Source organism: Sciurus vulgaris, assembly GCF_902686455.1.
Source record: "Sciurus vulgaris genome assembly, chromosome: 3".
NCBI lineage: Eukaryota > Metazoa > Chordata > Mammalia > Rodentia > Sciuridae > Sciurus > Sciurus vulgaris.
In genome coordinates, this window is record NC_136463.1 from 20,908,326 (window position 1) to 20,927,699 (window position 19,374).

Consider the following 19,374-nt stretch of genomic DNA (forward strand, 5'->3'; position numbering starts at 1 on the left):
AGTGTCTTGACGTCACGCACTGCCAGGAACTCAGCTGAGTTTTCAGCAGGACATTCCGGTCATGTCCCCACCTCCCCCCGTAATTCTGTGCCCAAGGCTTGGGCTCTTCCCAGGTTATTACGGAGGGAGGAGCACTAAGCCCTTGGAACAGCCAGCACGGGGGCGTACCCAGTTTCTTTTGACTCCGCCCTTTCTCCTAGGGGCTCTTTTCATTGGTCTGTGGGTGGGGCTTCGGATATACAGCCATGCTCTGGGGGCCTCTGGGTGGCCAAACAAACTGGCCGTCTCATGAATTATGCGTGACGGCGTGTCTTGGCTAGGCAGGGGCTGGGTAGGGATTGGCTGGAGGGGCTGTAATTCAGCGGTTTCCGGAGCTGCGGCGGTGTAGACGGGGAGGGGGAGCCTGGGGTTCCGACGTCGCAGCGGAGGGAACGAGCCCTAACCGGATCCTTGACGAGCACCCCAGCTCGGCGCTGCGTCTCTGCGTCTGCTAGGAGAGGCCCGGCGGCCTGAGGGAGCCCGGCCACCCGCACCCGGCGAAGCGCAGCCCCGGCCTGTCGGGCCTCACAGCTGGAGAAACAGGTGAAGGGGGCGAAGGGTGGGGCCGCGTCCCCAGACGGCCGGCTGGCGTGGGGACCCTGGGGAGGCGCGGCAAGGGCTGGGAGCCTTCGGGAGTGTTTGGGGTAGTTGCGAATGAACACTTCAGTGGAGCTGGGGGGATATGAGAAGTCACGAAGGATCGCACTGAAGGGACAACTCCCTGGGATGACAGGAGCAGGTCTGGGATGAGAAGGTGGCGCTGGAAGGAAGTTTCGGTCTTGGGAGAAAGGGGAGAAGCAGAGGAAGAGTGGGAATGAGCTCGAGGAGCAGAATCATGGAGCGAGGACATACTAATCTGGGGATGGCCAGAGTGAGCGACAGCCCCCCAACTTCCTGCTCCCTGGGGCTCTGGGGACGGTCTGGGCACCGGAGCGACTGTCACGCCGGCGGAGATCACTGATGGGGGTGGTGGTGCGCGTGTTGGAAAGAGCCTCTTGCCCCCCTCGCGGACTCTGCCACTTCCTCCGCCTTGGCCTGCTCCTACCCCTTCAGAAGCCAGCTGTGCCCCTCTGGAGGTGGGAATAGGTGTCCCCCGATAGCCTCACGGGCTGGCTGGTTGTGGGTAGGATTATTGCATAATAATCAAGTTTCCTGTAGGGAAATTGACAGACTCATACTCTAAAAATTCTGCCCCATCCCCATCTTTTTCTAGGTCTAAGCTGTGCATCTCTCTACCTTGTAAAAATAAAAAAAGACAAATACCCAGTCAAGCCTTCTCTAGAGAGCAATAAACCTCTTTCTTCCTTGATATTATTCTTTTATAAACACCTGGTAACCTCGACTAGAAGATAAATAATTGAACCATTGCGTTTACTGGATTGTGGTGTTGCTTAATTGCATGGGACAGAATGAACCAATCAAGAGTGGGAATTTTCTGTCTCAGAGCCAAGATCTTGGGTAAATGTAGAATAGAGGGAAACAAAGACAGGCTGGCCTTGGCCAAGCCCTGTATGCGAACTTTACCTGTTGAGGGGTGTGGTTGCATTTAAGTTAGCAAAATTCAAACTCACCCATGTTGCTTTTTTTTTTTTACATTTAGTACATACCACTTTGTAATATGAAGTGTGTGGTAAATCTTTTTTTTTTCTTATTAAACATGTAGATAGTGTGTACCTACTGTTTTTTACATCTAAAGGGTTTATTTATTCTTTGTATGGGTTGTTTAATTTTGACTGGCTGTTCTGATGAAGCATTGGTTTGAATAAATCAAAGCAGTAAATCTCAGTTTTTTACATGTGGAGTTAGACTGTGTTATGACTTGATTCAGCCAATTTTCTGTTATATTTTATATTAAATATATCTGTGTTCCCTGAGTCAACACATTTGTTTCCTCATTACATGTGCCAGACCTAAGTACTTGCAGAATTTTTGCTCAGGCATTTGCACAGTGGGATGGGATAAAGAAATCTGGGGGAAAAAATGTCAGAGTGTTGATCTTAGTCCATTTGTTGGCATATACTTCACTAAGAACCATTAGCAAATTCATAAATCTTTTATCTTTTTATGTAGTTAATATGGGAAGACTAACCATTTAGAAATAACCCATGATTGTGACTTATCTACAAAGGGGTTGTGTGGTAGGTAGTTCACCTAATGTTAACCCTATTTTGAAAATAAGAAATTGAAGCCAAAGGGACAAGACACCCAGGGTGAAGGTACCACAGTGGTGAAACTTGTGCCTTCTATATATTTTGTGTTCTTTTGACTATTGATACTTCTAAGTATCAATAGAGCCAATATATGCCCTGTTGGGAAAAGTGTCAGTGATTCTAACATGTGTTCAGTAGGCTGAAGGACTTCAATGGCAATACATGCTCAATAAACAGATGAAACAGTCCTACAAATAGGACTGGTTTAGGTCATTTTACTGTATAACTTTCTGTTTCTAACTTGGGAAGTAATTAACTCTTTTGTCAGCATAATTTGCCATCAGAATTTACCTACCTGCTAATGGAGATGTTTAGGCAAGTTTTATGTAAAGGGAAGTTATGACCTAAATGTCATTTAAACCTGAGTGCCTTGTGGCTTGATCAGTGGTCATTTGTGTCTACAGAAAGTTGTTTTTTCCTTCCTGCTTCTGTATCTTGATATTCAGATGGGGCAGAGATGGTGAACATCATTCCAGATGCCTGAGTCCAGCACCTTTTTGCTGATATTTTCTGAGAACTGGTATGCGTAACCGCAAATACTTACTTTTATCAATATTATGAGACTTGCTATGAAAATAAGATGTGACTTGTTCACAGAATTTTCAGTCTACAGGGGTAATTTGAATGTTTTAACCATCCAATGCAGCAGGTTGATGTTACCAAAGAGCTATTGAGGCATTATGCCTGTACTGCCCAACAAGTAGCTGTTATATACAAAAGAACATATAGTACAGATCTAAAACATTTCCATTATCTTAGCATGTTCTATTGGATAGTGCTACACTGAATGGTACAGTTCTCTTAAGTAAGGAAAGGTTACAAGGTTTAGAGTTGTCTAGGTAGTCTTGTCAAAGGAGAGAAGTGAACCGGGTCCCAAATAATGAGTATAAAGAGCTAGGGGTAAGGAGGTATGGGAATATATTACAAACAAAATCCTGGGAGTTTAGGAAGGAAAGTAAGTGGGTCTTGAATGCAAGACCAAGGAATTGCAGTTCTGTCCTGGAGGGGAAACTTGTATAGGATTTTGAGGCCAAGTGCTAGAGTTATGGAGTACCTCCTATGTCAGACACATGCCTGGTCCTCTGATTTGTACAGAGTAATTCAGTGGTATGCCCTCTGCCCTGGGGGAGTTGTCACTTGAGTTACACATGGGGCCAGCATGCAGAGAAAGGTGAAAAAAGCATAGAGTGTTTAAGTGCAGAAGTATTTTTTTGAGGATTTTTGATTGGCTACAAATCACTCCCACACCTTCCCTGACCTAGTGCTCTAACTCAGGGTCTCATCATGCTAGACAAATTGCCCTACCTCTGAGCCACACCTCTAGCCTCATCACTCACGTTTTATATCTTTCATACTGAATTTTTTTTTTTTTTTTTGTCCTATAACTTTTGGGTAACTTATTTTAAAAATCACCCAAAGAGTACTTGAGGGACATCCCCAAATCCTGAAGAACTCCTGGTGTTCTGGAGCAGTCTGTGAGATACAGCGGGATGACATTGCTGAGCTGTCTCTGACTTTGTTGACTATGGTGAAAAGAATTTATATGGTGCTTACACACTTGTTGCTGACACACTTTGTTGTTGGTGACCTTGGCTTACTCTGGTGCACTTTAGTCAGACTGGCCAGATGGTATTTGGTGATCAATTGTTTGAAATGCTTCCAATATTTAAAAGGAATAGCATCTGGAAGAATGAATTTCTTTTATAGTCAGTTCTCATTTGTCATGTTAAGATTATCACAATTTTTTTGTTTTGGTATCAGGGATTGAACTCAGGGGCACTCGACCACTGAGCCACATCCCCAGCCCTATTTTGTATTTTATTTAGAAACAGGATCTCACTGAATTGCTTAGCCCCTTGCTGTTGCTGAGGCTGTCTTTGAACTCAAAATCCTCCTGCCTCAGCCTCCTGAACCACTGGGTTTACAGGCATGCAACACCATGCCCATTGGACTATCACAATTCTTAATTCAGATCAGCAAACATACACTGAAAGCCAATTATTGTGCTAGGCAGAATCCAAGAAGAATGAGATATCATCCCTGTTTTCATAGAACTAGAAATGTTGGGGAGAACAGGTTGTGTGCTGTGCCAGTGTAGATTTAAGGCAATGACAGGGTAGTGGTTCAAGACTCAGGCTCTGGAATCAAATAGATCTGGGATCAGGTCTTGGGTCTGCTGCTTCCTAATCAGAATCCGAGCCTCAGTTTTCTTATCTGTAAAAGGAGAGGATGCTAAGAGTACCTTTCTTGTAGGTATTGTTGAAAATTCAGTAAGAAAAGACAGATAAAATGCTTAGCACTATGCTGGTACATGGTGAGAGCTCTGTAAGTCTAAATTCTTATTAAATGTCCAAGAAAAGAGATTAGTTCTCTACATGGTGTAGAGAAAGGCTTTATTACAATGGGGCTTTAGCAGGTAAGAACACCTGAATAGGGTTTTGCAGGATGAATAGAAATTCTGCCAAAGTTCAGTTGTGAACAGTTCATTCAAGGCTGAAAGAACATGAGTGTGCAGAGGCTTAAAACAGCACAGTGTATTCAGGGAGCTATAAGTGGAAGTTCTTAATTTAGGAGAAGTAAACTGAGGGTAAGGAGGCCACAGTCACATCTCTGGTCCCTTCTCAATAATGGAGTTTAAATGTCATTAAAATAAGTTGTTTTGTTCATTTTACAAAAGTAATACATGCTATTATAAAAAATTAAATTTATTATCATACCAATAGTTTAGTATGTTTCTCCAGATCTTTTGCAGCTTTTTTTGTTTATTGGATATGTTTACTGTAAATCCATTCTAAGAATCAAAAGAATAATAAGGAAGGCAAATCTGCCCCCAAAAGGAAATAATGTTTGAACTATCTGCCTTTCCCTTTTGTTAGCCCCATTTATAGGAATAAATGACTTTTTCTGGGTGTAGTTGTTCACACCTGTAATCCAGCAACTCAGGAGGCTGAGGCAAAAGGATCATAAGTTTGAGGCAGCCTGGGATAGTTGGTGAGATCCTGTCTCAAAAATAAAAAGAAAAAAGTTTGTGGTTGTATTTCAGTGATAGTGTGCCTCTGGTTTCATTCCCTAGTACCATTTAAAAAAAAAGGAATAAGTAACTTTACTAATTACTGAATATTCACCTAACTTTTGACTTACATTGCATCAGCAAAGGAACTTATATTTTGAGCTTTCCTAAAAGGTATACTATTGTAGTATTGAAACACTTGGGCAGTGTGTTTGAGGGTTTCATGGTGCATAGTTGCTATAGGAGTTACAAGAGTGGACTATGAGACCTTGGATTTTAATCCCAGATCCACCATCTCTTAGATCTTGGGCCAGGTGCTTTAACTTCTTTGGGTTTGTTTCTGTATCCACCTGGATATCAGGTCCACTTATAGAGTTGTAAGGATTAAACAAGATAATGCATATACCATAAAGTACTTTGTATAGTGCCTGGTAAATAGCTAACATTCAAATGCTAATAATGACAATTATTACAAACTGAAGTATCTAACTACAAAGGTGGGCAAGTTATGATTCATGATAGTCATTAATGACCCAAAGGAAAGAAAGAGTAATTGGGAGATTCTAAGCTACTGGGAAAAAAACAAAATGAATAGGGACTGGGGATTTACATTGTGGTAGAGGAGACCGAGGCCTTCACGTAAAAGGTATAGACATGGCAAACTGTAAATTCCTGTTTACACAAAGGTCCTTGTGGTAAGTCTCTTTGCCTTCTCCAAAAGCTTTGATTACATCCTATTTAATATTCAACACATTAAAAGTTGATTACCACTCAGGAATAGTCCCTTGGGGTTTTTCATGACACAAAAAGTACAGATAATATTGAAGGTTTGAGAGGTTAGAGGAGTGATTAGAGTGTTTCTCAGAAAGAAGTCGATGAGAAGAACTTAATTTTGGGTCAGACTAGGAAAACAGGACTTTTTTGTTTTGTTTTTGGTGGTGATGAGGATTTGAACTCAGGGCCTTAGTGTATGCTAGGCAAGCACTTAGCCAACTGAGCTATATCCTCAGCCCAATTTTTTGTTTTTGAGACAGGATTTCTCTGTGTTACCCAAGCTGGCCTCCAACTCCTAGGTTCAAGTGATCCTTCTGCCTGTCCATGCGTAGCTGGAGGTATGGGCCTGAGCCACAGGCACCTGGCTGGGATATCATTTAGTTTGGGGGTGAGGAGGCATCCCAGATGGTATGGATGATCTGTATGAATCTGGGAACTGATTTGCTGTGTACTATTCCGCTGAAATAGATGTCCTTTCACATCTATAGGTGTTTGTATGTATGTACCATGAGTCAATGTATATGAGGGGGTGTATATGTGTATAATTGTAGTTAATCAGAGGTGTAGAGCTTTATTTTCCTGTCCTTGTAACTTTCCTTTGCAAACTAATCAGTATTCAAAACGACCTTGCAAATGGAATAACCACTTGGCTTCTACATGAAAGAGATTTTCTCACCCCATTCTCCAATTTTGGATTGGAGGAGACAGAAAGGAAAAGGCTACACAGTTGTTTCTTGGCCAAATGTGGGGCAGGAGGAAGCCAGCAGAGCTTGAAAGAGAAAGTAAAACTTCTGGTAAATAATGGCTTCCTTATTGTGGAGGAGGAGTGTAAATTATTAGGGGGATGTTTGGGTAGTTTTTGTAGAAGCCATTTCTGAAAACTGATTTGGATTAGCGAAGGTGAGCCTAATTTAGGAAACTGCCCAGTCTGTGTCAACCACCTGTTTTCCCATTTTGTTGATTGATTGCATTAGTTTGTGGTATCCTGTGACCTCTTATTCTTGTTTTGAGAGGATTTGAGGCTGAACTTGAGCACTTCCTTGGGCGAAAGCTTCCTAAAATGCATGTTTTCTGCATCTTTTCTACTGTTAATTTTGTTTTATTTTTCAACAGCACTGTTTTTCTGGCAGAATCTAAAAGCATTAGACTTTTCCTTTGTTTGCCCCGCCCCCGCTGCCACCCTAAATGTAATCCTCAAAACCTCAAAACCCCGATGCTAGCTGTGTAATTACCTCTCCTGTAAACCAAAGTGCAATATTGCATCGAGTTAGCATTAAAATAGTCAGCCTTTGAAATTTTTTTCTACTTGTGGTTCAAGCACAATAAATATTTAATCTCAGACTCACTTTCCCTGACAAATCAGTTTTGTATTGTATGTGGGCCTTTTTTTTTTTTTTTTTTTTTTTTTTTTTTATCAATATGTTTAGGGAAAGCAAATTTACTGAAACATTAATAAAAATAAAACATAATTAGGATGGTAACTCTTTTATGCATATGGGCGGGTGGAATAATTGAAGTTTTCTGGATCAATATCAATACCTCTTCTTGATTCTTGTGTGATTGTCTCTTTTCATTAGAGTGAAATATACAATGTGAATTCATGTATCAGGCCAGGTTCTGTGTGGGAGTACACTGTAAGAGGAATCCTGTGGAGGGTTTAGCATATAGGAGATTCTTAAGTTCATGGAGCCATCAAGGATTCCTGTTTCTAATACCATTGTGCAGAATGTCCATAGTGGGGGAGGCTGTTTGTGTGATTGGGACGGGGATTATTTGGGAACTCTTTGTATTCTCAGTTTTGCTGTGAACTTGAAAGTGCTCTAAAAAATAAAGTTTAGGGGCTGGGGAGATAGCTCAGTTGGTAGAGTGCTTCCCTTGCAAGCACAAGGCCCTGGGTTCTATCCCCAGCACCCCCCCCCCCCCCAAAAAAAAAAGAAAGAAAGAAAGAAAGAAAGAAAGAAAGTTTATTAATTAAAGAAATATTTCCGTGTCTGCAGATAGCTGAGATCCTGGGTTAGAAGTACCCAATAGGGAGCTGGGGTTATAGCTCCAAGAGAGTGCATGCTTAGCATGCACAAGGCCCTGGGTTCCAACCCCAGCACCAAAACCACCAAAAAACCCCAAGAAAACCCAAACATGAAACTATTTTCATAATATAGATATTTGCATTTTGTCTTAATTGACATTTGCACTTATACCAGTTGACATTATATTCAGTTCACTCAGGAAAAAATATTGGTTTCATTTAAGAATATCCCTAGTGAAACAATAAACAGTATTAATTTCATTCTCTCAATCCTTGAGGACATGTCTTTGGTATTCTGTAATGAACTGGGAGGCACAAAATAAAGCACTTTCTGTATGCTGAAGTATAATGGCTGTCTTCTGAACAAGCACTTCTGAATTGAGTTGTGATTTCAGTAGTTTGCTTTTTTCATGAAATACTATTTTTACTTGAAAGAATGACTGAGAGGCCAGCTGGATAGTGGCAGACATTTTCTCAAAAATGAAAGAAGGGAAGCTGTCTGTTCAAGGAAAACAACTGACAATATCTGTTGCCAATGATAAAATTAGAGTTTTAGAGTAAAAATTAAAATTCGAGAAAACTTATACTCACTACTGTGAGTTTGACAGTTTCCTAATATTAACGAAAATGATTTTTTCTTCTTAAATTTATTTTTTTGTGTTTGTGGTAGTGGTGAGGATTGAACCTGGGGGGTGGGGGGGGGAATTCTACCATTGAGTTGTTACTTTCCCAATCCTTTTTATTTTTTATTTTGAGGAAGGGTCTCACTCAATTGCCCAGGCTGACCTTGAACATCCTCCTGCCTCAACATCTCAAGTAATTAGAATTACAGGTGTGCACCACCAGTTGGAGTGGCATTTTTCAGTGTTAACAAAAGCGATTTGGAGGGATGGTGTATAATGAAATGTCAGCATTTGAAAACTTGAGTACTGAAATGTTTTCAAAATGACTAATGCATGATATTACAAAATCATACATGGCAGACATTATATTCAAAATGCAAGATAGACTAATGGATCTTAATGTAACTGAATATGAGAAGTTCATCGAAATGGTCTCAGACTCCACATTGCAACTGATTTTAAGGAATTATCACTAGTTCCTTCTTGGTGTAATATTAAAGAATATCCAAAATGATCTGAAAAGATAGAAATTTCTCCCTGTTCCAAATAATGTATCTGTGTGAAATCAAATTTTTCTCAAGTATTTCAACCAAAACAACATATTGCCACAGACTGAATGCAAGCAGTTATGAGAATCCAGCTGTTTTCTATTAAGCCAGACATTAGATACCCAGAACTTTTGATAATACCACTCTACTGTTTTTGAAAATTTAGTTATTTTTCATAAAAATGTTATTTATGCTAGCGTTTACTATTTTTAAAGAATGAATTAATAAATATTTTAAAATTTTGTCAATTTTAATTGTTAAAACATAGTTTCTAGTAGGTTGGTTTTTCTTTTTTTTGGTAGTGAGGATTGAACCCAGGTGTGCTTAACCACTGAGCCACATCCCCAAATGCCCTTTTGACATTTTATTTAGAGACAGGGTCTCACTGAGTTGCTGAGGCTGGCTTTGAACTCTTGATCCTTGTGCCTCAGCCTCCCAAGCCACTGGGATTACTTGTGTGGACTAGCCTAATAGGTATTGTCTAATACCTATTTATAGCTGCTATATACATTCTAATAGATATAATCTCCATGAACAAAATCTCCTTGGGGGTCACCAAAGTTTGAGGATATTAAAAGAGATCCTGACAGCAGAAAGTTTTGAATACTGTTTAACTATAAGAATCCCTGTGTTTTTTGTTTAAATAAGTGGGTGGGGGGAGAGAAGAAAAAAATGAAAGAAGATTCTATGGATGTGCACTGAAGAGTAAGATTTAGTTGCTCTAGGATCATTTTAACAGGCATGCCAGTATTTTGATGCAAATTGGTCCTTAGTTTGAGAGGTATTGCTTTATGCCCTGGCAGGGTGGCATAGGACCATAATTTCAGTGACTCAGGAGGCTGAGACAGGAGGATCACAAATTTGAGGCCAGCCTTCGCAATTTGGTGAGTCCCTGTCTCGGAAAATAAAAAAGGCTAAGGATGTGACTATGGTAAAAGTGCCCCTCGGTTTAATCCCAAGTACCAAATTTTAAAAAAGAAAAAGAAATACTGCCTTACAAGGACCATAGAGTATAAAACCTTTAGATTAGTGAAGTCTTATCTGTAGGGCTTAAAAATCTTTATTTTGGAGATAAAGATAAATAGTCCTATAGACATGTAAAGAAAGTTTTCTTTTTATTTTGTTTATTCTCCTTGATATTTACATTTCTGAATGTTAATCTGATAAATTATTATTAACTAAAGAATTATGACTTTACCAGATTAATGTTTAGTCTGATTTTGTTAGAATATCCATGAACATTTTAAGGCAGTTTCTAACTGTTTGCATTGATTTATTTTCTTTCCCTTCCCTCCCTCCCTCCCTCCTTCCCTCCCTCCCTCCCTCCCTCCCTCCCTCCCTCCCTCCCTCCCTCCCTTCCTTCCTTCCTTCCTTCCTTCCTTCCTTCCTTCCTTCCTTCCTTCCTTCCTTCCTTCCTTCTCTTTTTCATACTTTCCTGGTACTAGGGATTGAGCCCAGGGTGCTTTACCACGGAGTTATATCCCCAGCCCTTTCTTTAATTTTTTAAAAAATATTTTTATTGTTGATGGACCTTTAGTTTATTTACTTATTTCTATTCATTGCTGAGAATTGAACCCAGTGCCTCACAGCAAGCTCTCTACCACTGAACCACAAAACCAGCCCCTGTTTTTTTAATTTTTAAATTTTGAGACAGGGTCTTGCTAAGTGGCTGAGGGTCTTGCTGGATTGCTGAGACTGGCCTTGGATTTGCCTCAGCCCGCCTCAGTCTCCCTCTTCCTGGTGCATACCTGTAATCTTAGCAATGTGGGGAGGCAGAGGCAGGAAGATTGCCATTTCAGGGCCAGCCTGGGCAACTTAGTGAGACCAAGCCTAAGAAATAAAAATATAAGTAAATAAATAAATAAGGGAGTGGGGATGTAGCTTAGTGGGAGTGTGCCCCTGGGTTCAATCTCAACTTGGGGGGGGGCATTGTCTTTAAATTTTATAAGAAGTGTTGATTTACTTCAGACACGGTCTTAATAAAGTTAACTTTAATTTGTTACATGAGACATAGTAAAGGTCTCATGTACAACAAATTAAAAAAAGAAATTTACTTGTCAGAGATCTTACAGTAGAGATAAGACTTAAATGCAGATAATTAGACTAGCCTGGAGTTTGAAGGCCCAAGTTATTTTAGCTCTGCCATTATCTGCATGTACTCACTTAACCTTTCTGTCCTTATCTGTAAAATGGGAATGATACTTCTTGATAGGATTGTTGCATTATCTTGGTCACTTCAAGGTGCCCTCTGGCTAAGTGATTGGCCATCCAGTGTGAATTCATGCTTAAGACTAAGTTCTGAATGGGTGCGATTTTTAGAATTTAGATCTCAGAAACTGGAATGTTTCCTTTTCTTTCTTTCTTTCTTTTTTTTTTTTTTTTTTGTAGTTGTATGTGGACACAATGCCTTTATTTATTTTTGTGTGGTGCTGAGGATCAAACCCAGTGCCTCACACATGCTAGGCAAAGACTCTACCACTAAGCTACAGCCCTAGCTTAGGGCTGTAGTGTTTCTTTTTTATTTATTCATTCTTTCTTTCAAAGTCTACACTGTTTTTCTAAGTCATAACCAATCCTCACTTAACTTTGTTGAATTATAATTTCATTAAAAAACAATTCTTAGAACTGGGGATTGAATCTAGCCTCATACATGTGCTCCATATCTTTTTGTGGCTTAGCTCATTTCTTTTCATTGCTGTAAACATTCACGCATGGTACGTATGCATTAGTTTTCAACTCCTTTGGGTAAATACCAAGAAGCACAATTTCTGGATCATATGGTAAGAGTATGTTTGGTTTTATAAGAAATTGCCAACCCATGTTCCAAAGTAACTGTACCATTTGCATTCTAAATTACAATGAACGAGAGTTCCTGTTGTTCTACATCCTCACCAGTGATTAATGTTATTAATGTTTGGATTTTAGCCATTTTAATAGATGTTTAGTAGCATCTCCTTACTTTTTTTTTTTTTTTTTTCTGTGCTAGGGATTGAACCCAGCGCCTTGTCCTTGCAAGGCAAGCAATCTACCAACTGAGCTATATCCCCAGTCCTCTATTCTTACTGTTTTAATATGCAATTTCCCAATGGCATTTGATGTTGAGCATCTTTTCATTCTATGTCATCTGTATATTCTCTCTCTTTTTAAAATAATTTAACCTTTATTTTATTTATTTATTTTTATGTGATGCCAAGGATTGAACCCATGGCCTCACCTGTGCTAGGCACTATCACTGAGCTACAACCCTGGCCCCTGTATGTTCTTTATGGTGAAGTGTCTGATCAGATCTTTTGCCCAGTTTTTCCTTTTTGTTTTATGGTACTGGTGATTGAATCCAGGGGCACTCTCTACTGAACTATATCTCTAGCCCTTTTAAAATTCTATTTTGAGATGGGGTTTCCCTAAATTGCCTCCGCTGGTCCCAGATTTGCATGATCTTCCTTCTCAACCTTCCAAATAACTGAGGTTAATAGGTGTGTACCACCATGCCCAGCTTTTGCTCGATTTAAAAAAAAAATTTTTTTTTTTTTTTTTTGGGTGCTGGGGATCGAACCCAGGGCCTTGTGCTTACAAGGCAAGTACTCTACCAACTGAGCTATCTCCCCAGCCCCAATTTTTTAAAATTTTATTTTATTTGGTAACTGGGGTTTAACCCAGGGTTGTTTAACCACTCAGCCACATCCCCAGTTCTCTTTATTTTTAATTTTGAGACATAGCCTTGCTAAGTAGTTTTGGGTCTTGCTAAATTGCTGAGGCTGGCTTTGAACTCCTGCCTTAGCCTTCCAAATTGCTGGAATTATAGGAGTGTGCTGCTGTACCCAGCATACCCATTTTAAAAAGTTTTTTTTTTAATTGCTGAGAGTTTTGAGAGTTTTTGGTATAGCTGGGCATAGTGGTGTACACCTGTAATCCCAGCAACTCAGGAGGCTGAGGGATGGGGATTGCAAGTTTGAGGCCAGCCTCAGCAATTTATTGAGGCCCTGTGCAACTTAGTGAGACCCTGTCTCAAAATAAAAAGGACTGGAAATGTGACTCAGTGGTTGAGCACCGCTGGGTTCAATCCCCAGTGCCCCCGCCAAAAAAAAAAAAAAAAAAAAAAAAAGAAAGAAAGAAAGAAAAAGAAAAAAAATTCTTTGTATATTAGGAGAGTTATAAAAAGAACATATATAAATTATATAATATATATAAATTATATAACATATCCCCTACCCCCACCTGGTACTAGAGATCTAACCCAGGGGTGTTCTACCATTAAGCTACTTTCCAGTCACTTATATTTTATTTTGAGACAGGGTCTCACTAAGTTGCCCAGGCTATCCTTGAACTGGAGATCCTTTTGCCTCAGTCTCCTGAGTTGCTGGGATTACAGACGTGTCACTTCACCCAATCCACTTCAAACTTTAGCTGGTGTAAAATTTTCTTCTAAAATTCAAGCCCATGCAGAAATGAACACTGGGCTGCTTGTAGTATTTTACTGGGGACAGGGAAAGGAAATGCTTGTATTCCCCTCACTCTGTTCAGTAATTCCATAATTTTAGCCTTTAAACTCTCGTGTGTGTTTATTCTTATTTTTATTTTCATTTTCTTGATTCTCGTGTTTAGATAAGGCAGACCGCAGAACCACAGTCCTGCATACACTTAGATAACACCCTGGATGAAGTGTTAATTCTCCTTAGGATCTGAACATTGCTGAAACCTAGGAGGGTTGGAATAGTTGAGAAATGATCTTTTGAGGAAGGAGAATCATTATTTCTAGGCTTGTTCTTCTCAGGTCCTTTTTCGTCATTGTTTTTTGGGGGCTCAGATTAAAAAAACAGAAGTCAGAAGATGAGCCGGGCACGGTGCTGCATGCCTTGATCCCAGTCCCTTGCAAGGCTGAGGCAGGAAGATCGAGAGTTCAGAGCCAGCATCAGAAACTTAATGAGGCGCTAAGCAACTCAGTAAGAGCCTGTCTCTAAATAAAATACAAAATAGAGCTGGGGATGTGGCTCAGTGGCCTAGTATGAAGAGTTCAATCCTTGGTACCGAAAAAAAAAAAAAAAAAAAAAAAAAAAAAAAAAAGAAGAAGGAAGAGGAAATTCCAAGGTCCTGTAAGCCTTGAAGGCACTCAGTTCTAGGAAGAACAGTAATGAGAGTGCCTTGAGTGCTTCCTGATGGATTTGTCTTGGAGTTTAGAAACATGAGCCTAGTTGAAGGAAGGGGTGGGCTGGTGGCCTGTGATCACTGCTTTTCCAAAGTGAACAGACACTATTCTGCTGCCATTTTGCTCATCCTTCCAACAGTAATAGACACAGTGGAACACTTCTTTTTTCTCAATGCAGTTTTCTCTTGGCTTCTGTGACAACCTATTCCCTTGGTCCTTCCCAGTTTCTTTCCTGGTCATCCTTCTCTCCCTGATCTTAAATATTGAAGTGCCTCAGGCCTCTTTTGGTCTGGGTCTCTCTTTCCTTCTTTCCCCATATTCTCTCTCTAGGTGATCTCATCCATGACTTTGGCCTTTACTCTAATGAAGCTTTAACCACCCTGATGACTGCCCAGTTGCCTGGGCATCTCTGGGCATCCTACTGCTTACTGGACATTTCCCCTTGGACACCTTGTAGTTGCCTTCTGTTTATCTTGTCCAAAATATAACTCTTTTTTTTTTTTTAAATGTTTTTTAGTTGTCAATGGACCTTTATTTCATTTGTTTACATGTGGTACTGAGAATTGAACCCAGTGCCTCACACATGCTAGGCAAGCACTCCACCTCTGAGCTACACCCCAGCCCCAAAATATAACTCTTTAGCTTTCTGTCTATAAGCTTGTGCCTCTCTCCTCAGCTCTTTCCCCATCTAAGTAAAGGATAGATCATTGTCTACCCCATTGTACAAACCAAAAATCTAGAGGTCATCCTTAATTCCTTTTGTTCTCTCATAACCTCTGCTTCCATCCAAATCTTCAACAAGTCCTGTTGGTTCTACCTCTAAAGTTTTCTCAAATCCCTTTACCTTTCTCATTTGACTTCTGTTTCTGCTCTGTGTAGACTAGGTAGATACCTTGAAAACCCTCTGGTACAAAACATCTAGAAATGCTGGATAAACCGAAATCTTCAGAATCAAAAACAAACATGAGCCAGGGCATGGTGGCTCACACCTGTACTCCCAGCTGAGGAGGCTGAGTTCAGGAGGATCGCAAGTTCAAAGCCAACCTCAGCAATGTATCTAGACCCTAAGCAACTTAGTGAGACCCTGTCTCAAAATAAAAAATAAAAGGCTGGAGATGTGGCTCAGTGGTTAAGTACCCCGGAGGTTCAATTCCTGGTACCAACAAAACAAAACAAAACAAAAACCATGATCCCAACAAAAACAGGAGTAGAAGCCAGTGTGTAATGGCAGGGGTCATTTATCTATGTCCATCACCAAGGATTTTTGGTTGAATAGTTACTGTAGGGGCTGGGAATGTAGCTCAGGTGTAGAGTGTTTGCCTAGCATGCGGGAGACCCTAGGTTCAATCCACAGTAGAAAGAAAGAAAGAGCGGAGGGGAGGGAGGGAGGAAGGAAGGAAGGAAGGAAGGAAGGAAGGAAGGAAACACACACACACACAAGCAAGCAAGCAAGCAAGCAAGCAGCTACTCTAGCAGGAGATAAGGCCTTAGTCTTGGTGAGAAGTTGGAAATGCTAGTCCTAAAGAAAGTTAGCCAATGACTGGAGTTGTGGCTCAGTGGTAGAGCACTTGCCTAGCATGTGTGAGGCACTGTGTTCAATTCTTAGCACCACATATAAATAAATAAATAAATAAGATAAAGTCCATTGACAACTAAAAAAATATTGTAAAAACTCATACACTTGGAATAAAAATTAAAAAAAAAAAAAAAAAAAGTTGGGCGTGTTGCTACATGTCTGGAATCCCAGCAACTGGAGAAGCTGAGGCAGGAGGATTGCAAATTCAAAGGTAGCCTCAGCAATTTAGGGAGACCTTGTCTCAAAACAAAAGGTAAAACGGGCTGAGGATGTGGCTCAGTGGCAGAGTGCCCTTGGGTTTGATCCTTACTACAGGGGAAAAAAAAAAAGCCTCAGATTAGAGGTCTCTCATTTCAAGGTTTGAATTTACACTGTTGTGTTGGCCCTGGAAACTCCAAGCTGAAATTTAACAGAAAAATGTGTGCTTTCACTAGTGGTGACACATGCCTTTAATCCCAGTGACTTGGCAGACTGAGGCAGGGGAATCAAGTTTGAGGCCAGCCTGGGCAATTTAGTGAGACCTTCTCTCAAAATAAAGTGTACAAATGGTCAGGGGTGTAGCTCAGTGGTAGAAGGCCTGGGTTCAATCCCTAATGCCCCACCATGCGTGAGTTTTCCTATAGGACTGAGAACAGCATTTATTTCCTAGAAGAAGCCTTCCCTATCTGAAGTATGTCATCTTGACCCCCGGTCACTATCCTGTCATCTTTACTGCTCTTATCATGGTCATTATCTTACTAGTTTATTCTTTGTTTTCTCTGTCTCTGTGAGGGCAGAGACCTGTCTGTCCTGCTCACAATCTCTACCCTGCCCTTGAGTACAGAGTAGTTTTCTTTTTGGGGTGAATAAGTAAATGGGTGAATGAGTTGATAAAGGAGATTCCTTCCGAGGGAAGATAAAAAGATACTACTTTTTTTTGGGTGGGGAATTGAACCCAGGGGCACTAAACAGCTGAGCTACATCCCCAGCCCTTTTTTATTGAGACAGGTTCTCCTTAAAATAGCTCAGACTGACCTTGAATTTGCTATTCTTCTACTTCAGCCTTCTGAGATACTGGGATCACAGAGTCAGGTGTGGGTCATGTGACCATTGCCACCTATTTTTAGAATTTTATTTCAATACTAAGCATTACACTTAAAAATAATGTTAACTTTTTTTTTTTATCTAATCAGTGCATATAAATAATTTAAAAATCAAAGAATGCTGAAATGCTTATGTTGAAAACAGCATTTTCAAACTGGGCATGGTGGCATGTGCCTGTGATCCATAGGAGGCAGAGGCAGGAGTGTCTCACATTCAAGGCCAGCCTGAGCAAATTAGCAAGACCCTGTCTCAAAATAAAAAGAGTTTGGGATGTAACTCAGAGGTAGGTCATTCCTGGGTTCCCCTCATAATAATAATAATAATAATAATAGCAACAATATATTCAATCCCCTCATAATAATAACAACAACAATGGAAGTAAAAGAAAACACCAGTCTCTTGTCTCTTGTCTCATTCCATCTCACTTCCAACTGTTGCTTCCCAGAGGCAGCCCTAAAACACTTTTAGCTTTTTCTTCTGGTATTTACTTCTATGTTTATACTCCCCCCAATCCCTCATACTGGGGATTAAATTCAGGGGCACTTTACCACTGAGCTGCTATATCTCTAGCCATTTTGGGGGGTACCAGGAATTGAACCCAGGGGCACTCGACACTGAGCCACATCCCAGCCTTATTTTTGTATTTTACTTAGAGACAGGATCTCACCAAGTTGCTTAGTGTCTCACTTTTACTGAGTCTTGCTTTGAACTCAAGATTCTCTTGCCTCAGCCTCCTGAGCAGCTGGATGACAGGTGTGAGCCACCACTCCTGGTGGTCTCATAATTTTTAATTAAAACACTGAATAGTGCATTTTGTTTTGATTAAATATGGTTCTAATCTAGACCAAGCATTATACGATGATTATGTTCCTTTTCACACATACATATTTATTTTACCTGGTTTAAATATTTTTATTTTTAATAATTGGTTTTCTTATACCTATAGCTAACTTTCCCCATATGTTCCAGCAGCTCTGTCAAGGGCTTGGCATTTGACTTTAAATACTGAACTACATTGATAATTCATCATTCATGGTTTTGTTGGTGACCTCTCATTCTCTCTGCCCCTAAGTCCTACCAAGATCAGGGTCACCCTTTACCACTCTCCCGTGCTGGACTTTTCTTCTTAGAGCCCTTTTCCTCTTCCTGGCTTTGCTGCCTGTCTGGTGAGGTCAAGCAAAGTTAGGTGGAAAGTAAAGCTTTTGAGTTGTTGGGTATCTGAAGTTATCTGTGTTCTCTCTCTACCTCTGAACGATCATTTGGGTGGGCGCTAAGTCTAGCTCATATTTGGAAGGCATTGTTCACTCTGTGTGCAGCAGGGGTCCACTTCATGCTTTGAATAATAACACTTGCTGCTGGGCACTGTGGTTTATTTTATAACTGACATGTGTTTTTCCTTCCTCTTCTCCCTCTGTTCCTCCCTAACCATGGGAGAAGCAAGATTAACCTTCTTCCCATCCTAGGCTGAATTATCTGTCCTTTGGCTCATGGACCACATGAAAGAAGGAATCCAGACTTCTTGGCTGGACCTGGGGATCTAGGGACCAGCTATCACTCAAGGCTACAAATGAATTGATACCTGACAGGGCACAGTTAGAGTGTAGCATTTGTATCCCCTCTTTAAAAGCCCACTGTTCCCCCTGATATTTAGAATCATAGCCCCTGGGAGTCCACTGTATATTCTCTTGCTAGCAAAATAATAAAACTTCTTTTTCCTCTTTCTCAAAACCTTGTCCTTATTATTGAATTGATATTGGGGATAAGGACTGAGCTTTTCGTATCAGCTTGGCTTTGAATCCTTCAGTATTTGTGTTGAAAGTCTGGTGCTTTTGTGATTTCTGATCCTCCCTAAGAGACCTGTTTCTTTTCTCTGGAAACCTGTCCAACTTCTTTTTTTTTTTTTTTTTAATTTTTTTTCTTAAGTGTAGATGGACACAATACCTTTATTTTATTTATTTATTTTTATGTGGTGCTGAGAATCGAGCCCAGTGCTTCATTGCATGCTAGGCAAGCGCTCTACCACTGAGCCTCAACCCCAGTCCTGTCCAACTTCTTTATTCCCACTGTTCTGAAATGTCACAAGATGGACCTTAGTGTGGATCTGTTTTCATTCATTGGACTGAGTATGAGATGACTCCCTTTCAATCAGAAAGGGATATTCTTATTTCTTTGAGAATTTCTTCTGGCCATTGTTCTGCCTTTGTTCTGAGAATCCTCTTGGTCAGATAATTGTTCTGGACAGATAATCTCAGGGTGGTTGGTTTGTGCCCTCCGCCCACCACTGCCTTCTCTTTCTTCATTCTTCTTCTTGTTTGCTTCCTTGGCTCTGTCTTTCAAACTAT

General features: G+C 40.5%; 1 protein-coding gene across 5 annotated transcripts in view; it reads left to right on the forward strand.

Annotated features, from left to right (window-relative positions):
- Positions 1-360: 360 nt before the first annotated feature.
- STAT3 (signal transducer and activator of transcription 3) overlaps positions 361-19,374 on the forward strand; it is a 60,319-nt gene continuing 41,305 nt past the window's right edge. For 3 of the 5 annotated variants that reach the window (XM_079132797.1, XM_079132794.1, XM_079132798.1), the window contains exons 1-2: positions 361-582; positions 2,696-2,769. In XM_079132797.1, coding sequence (XP_078988923.1) covers positions 2,726-2,769 — 44 coding nt within the window. In that variant the 5' untranslated portion in view covers positions 361-582; positions 2,696-2,725. The remainder of the gene's footprint in view (positions 583-2,695; positions 2,770-19,374) is intronic. The other 2 variants (XM_079132793.1, XM_079132795.1) reach the window with 2 other exon arrangements.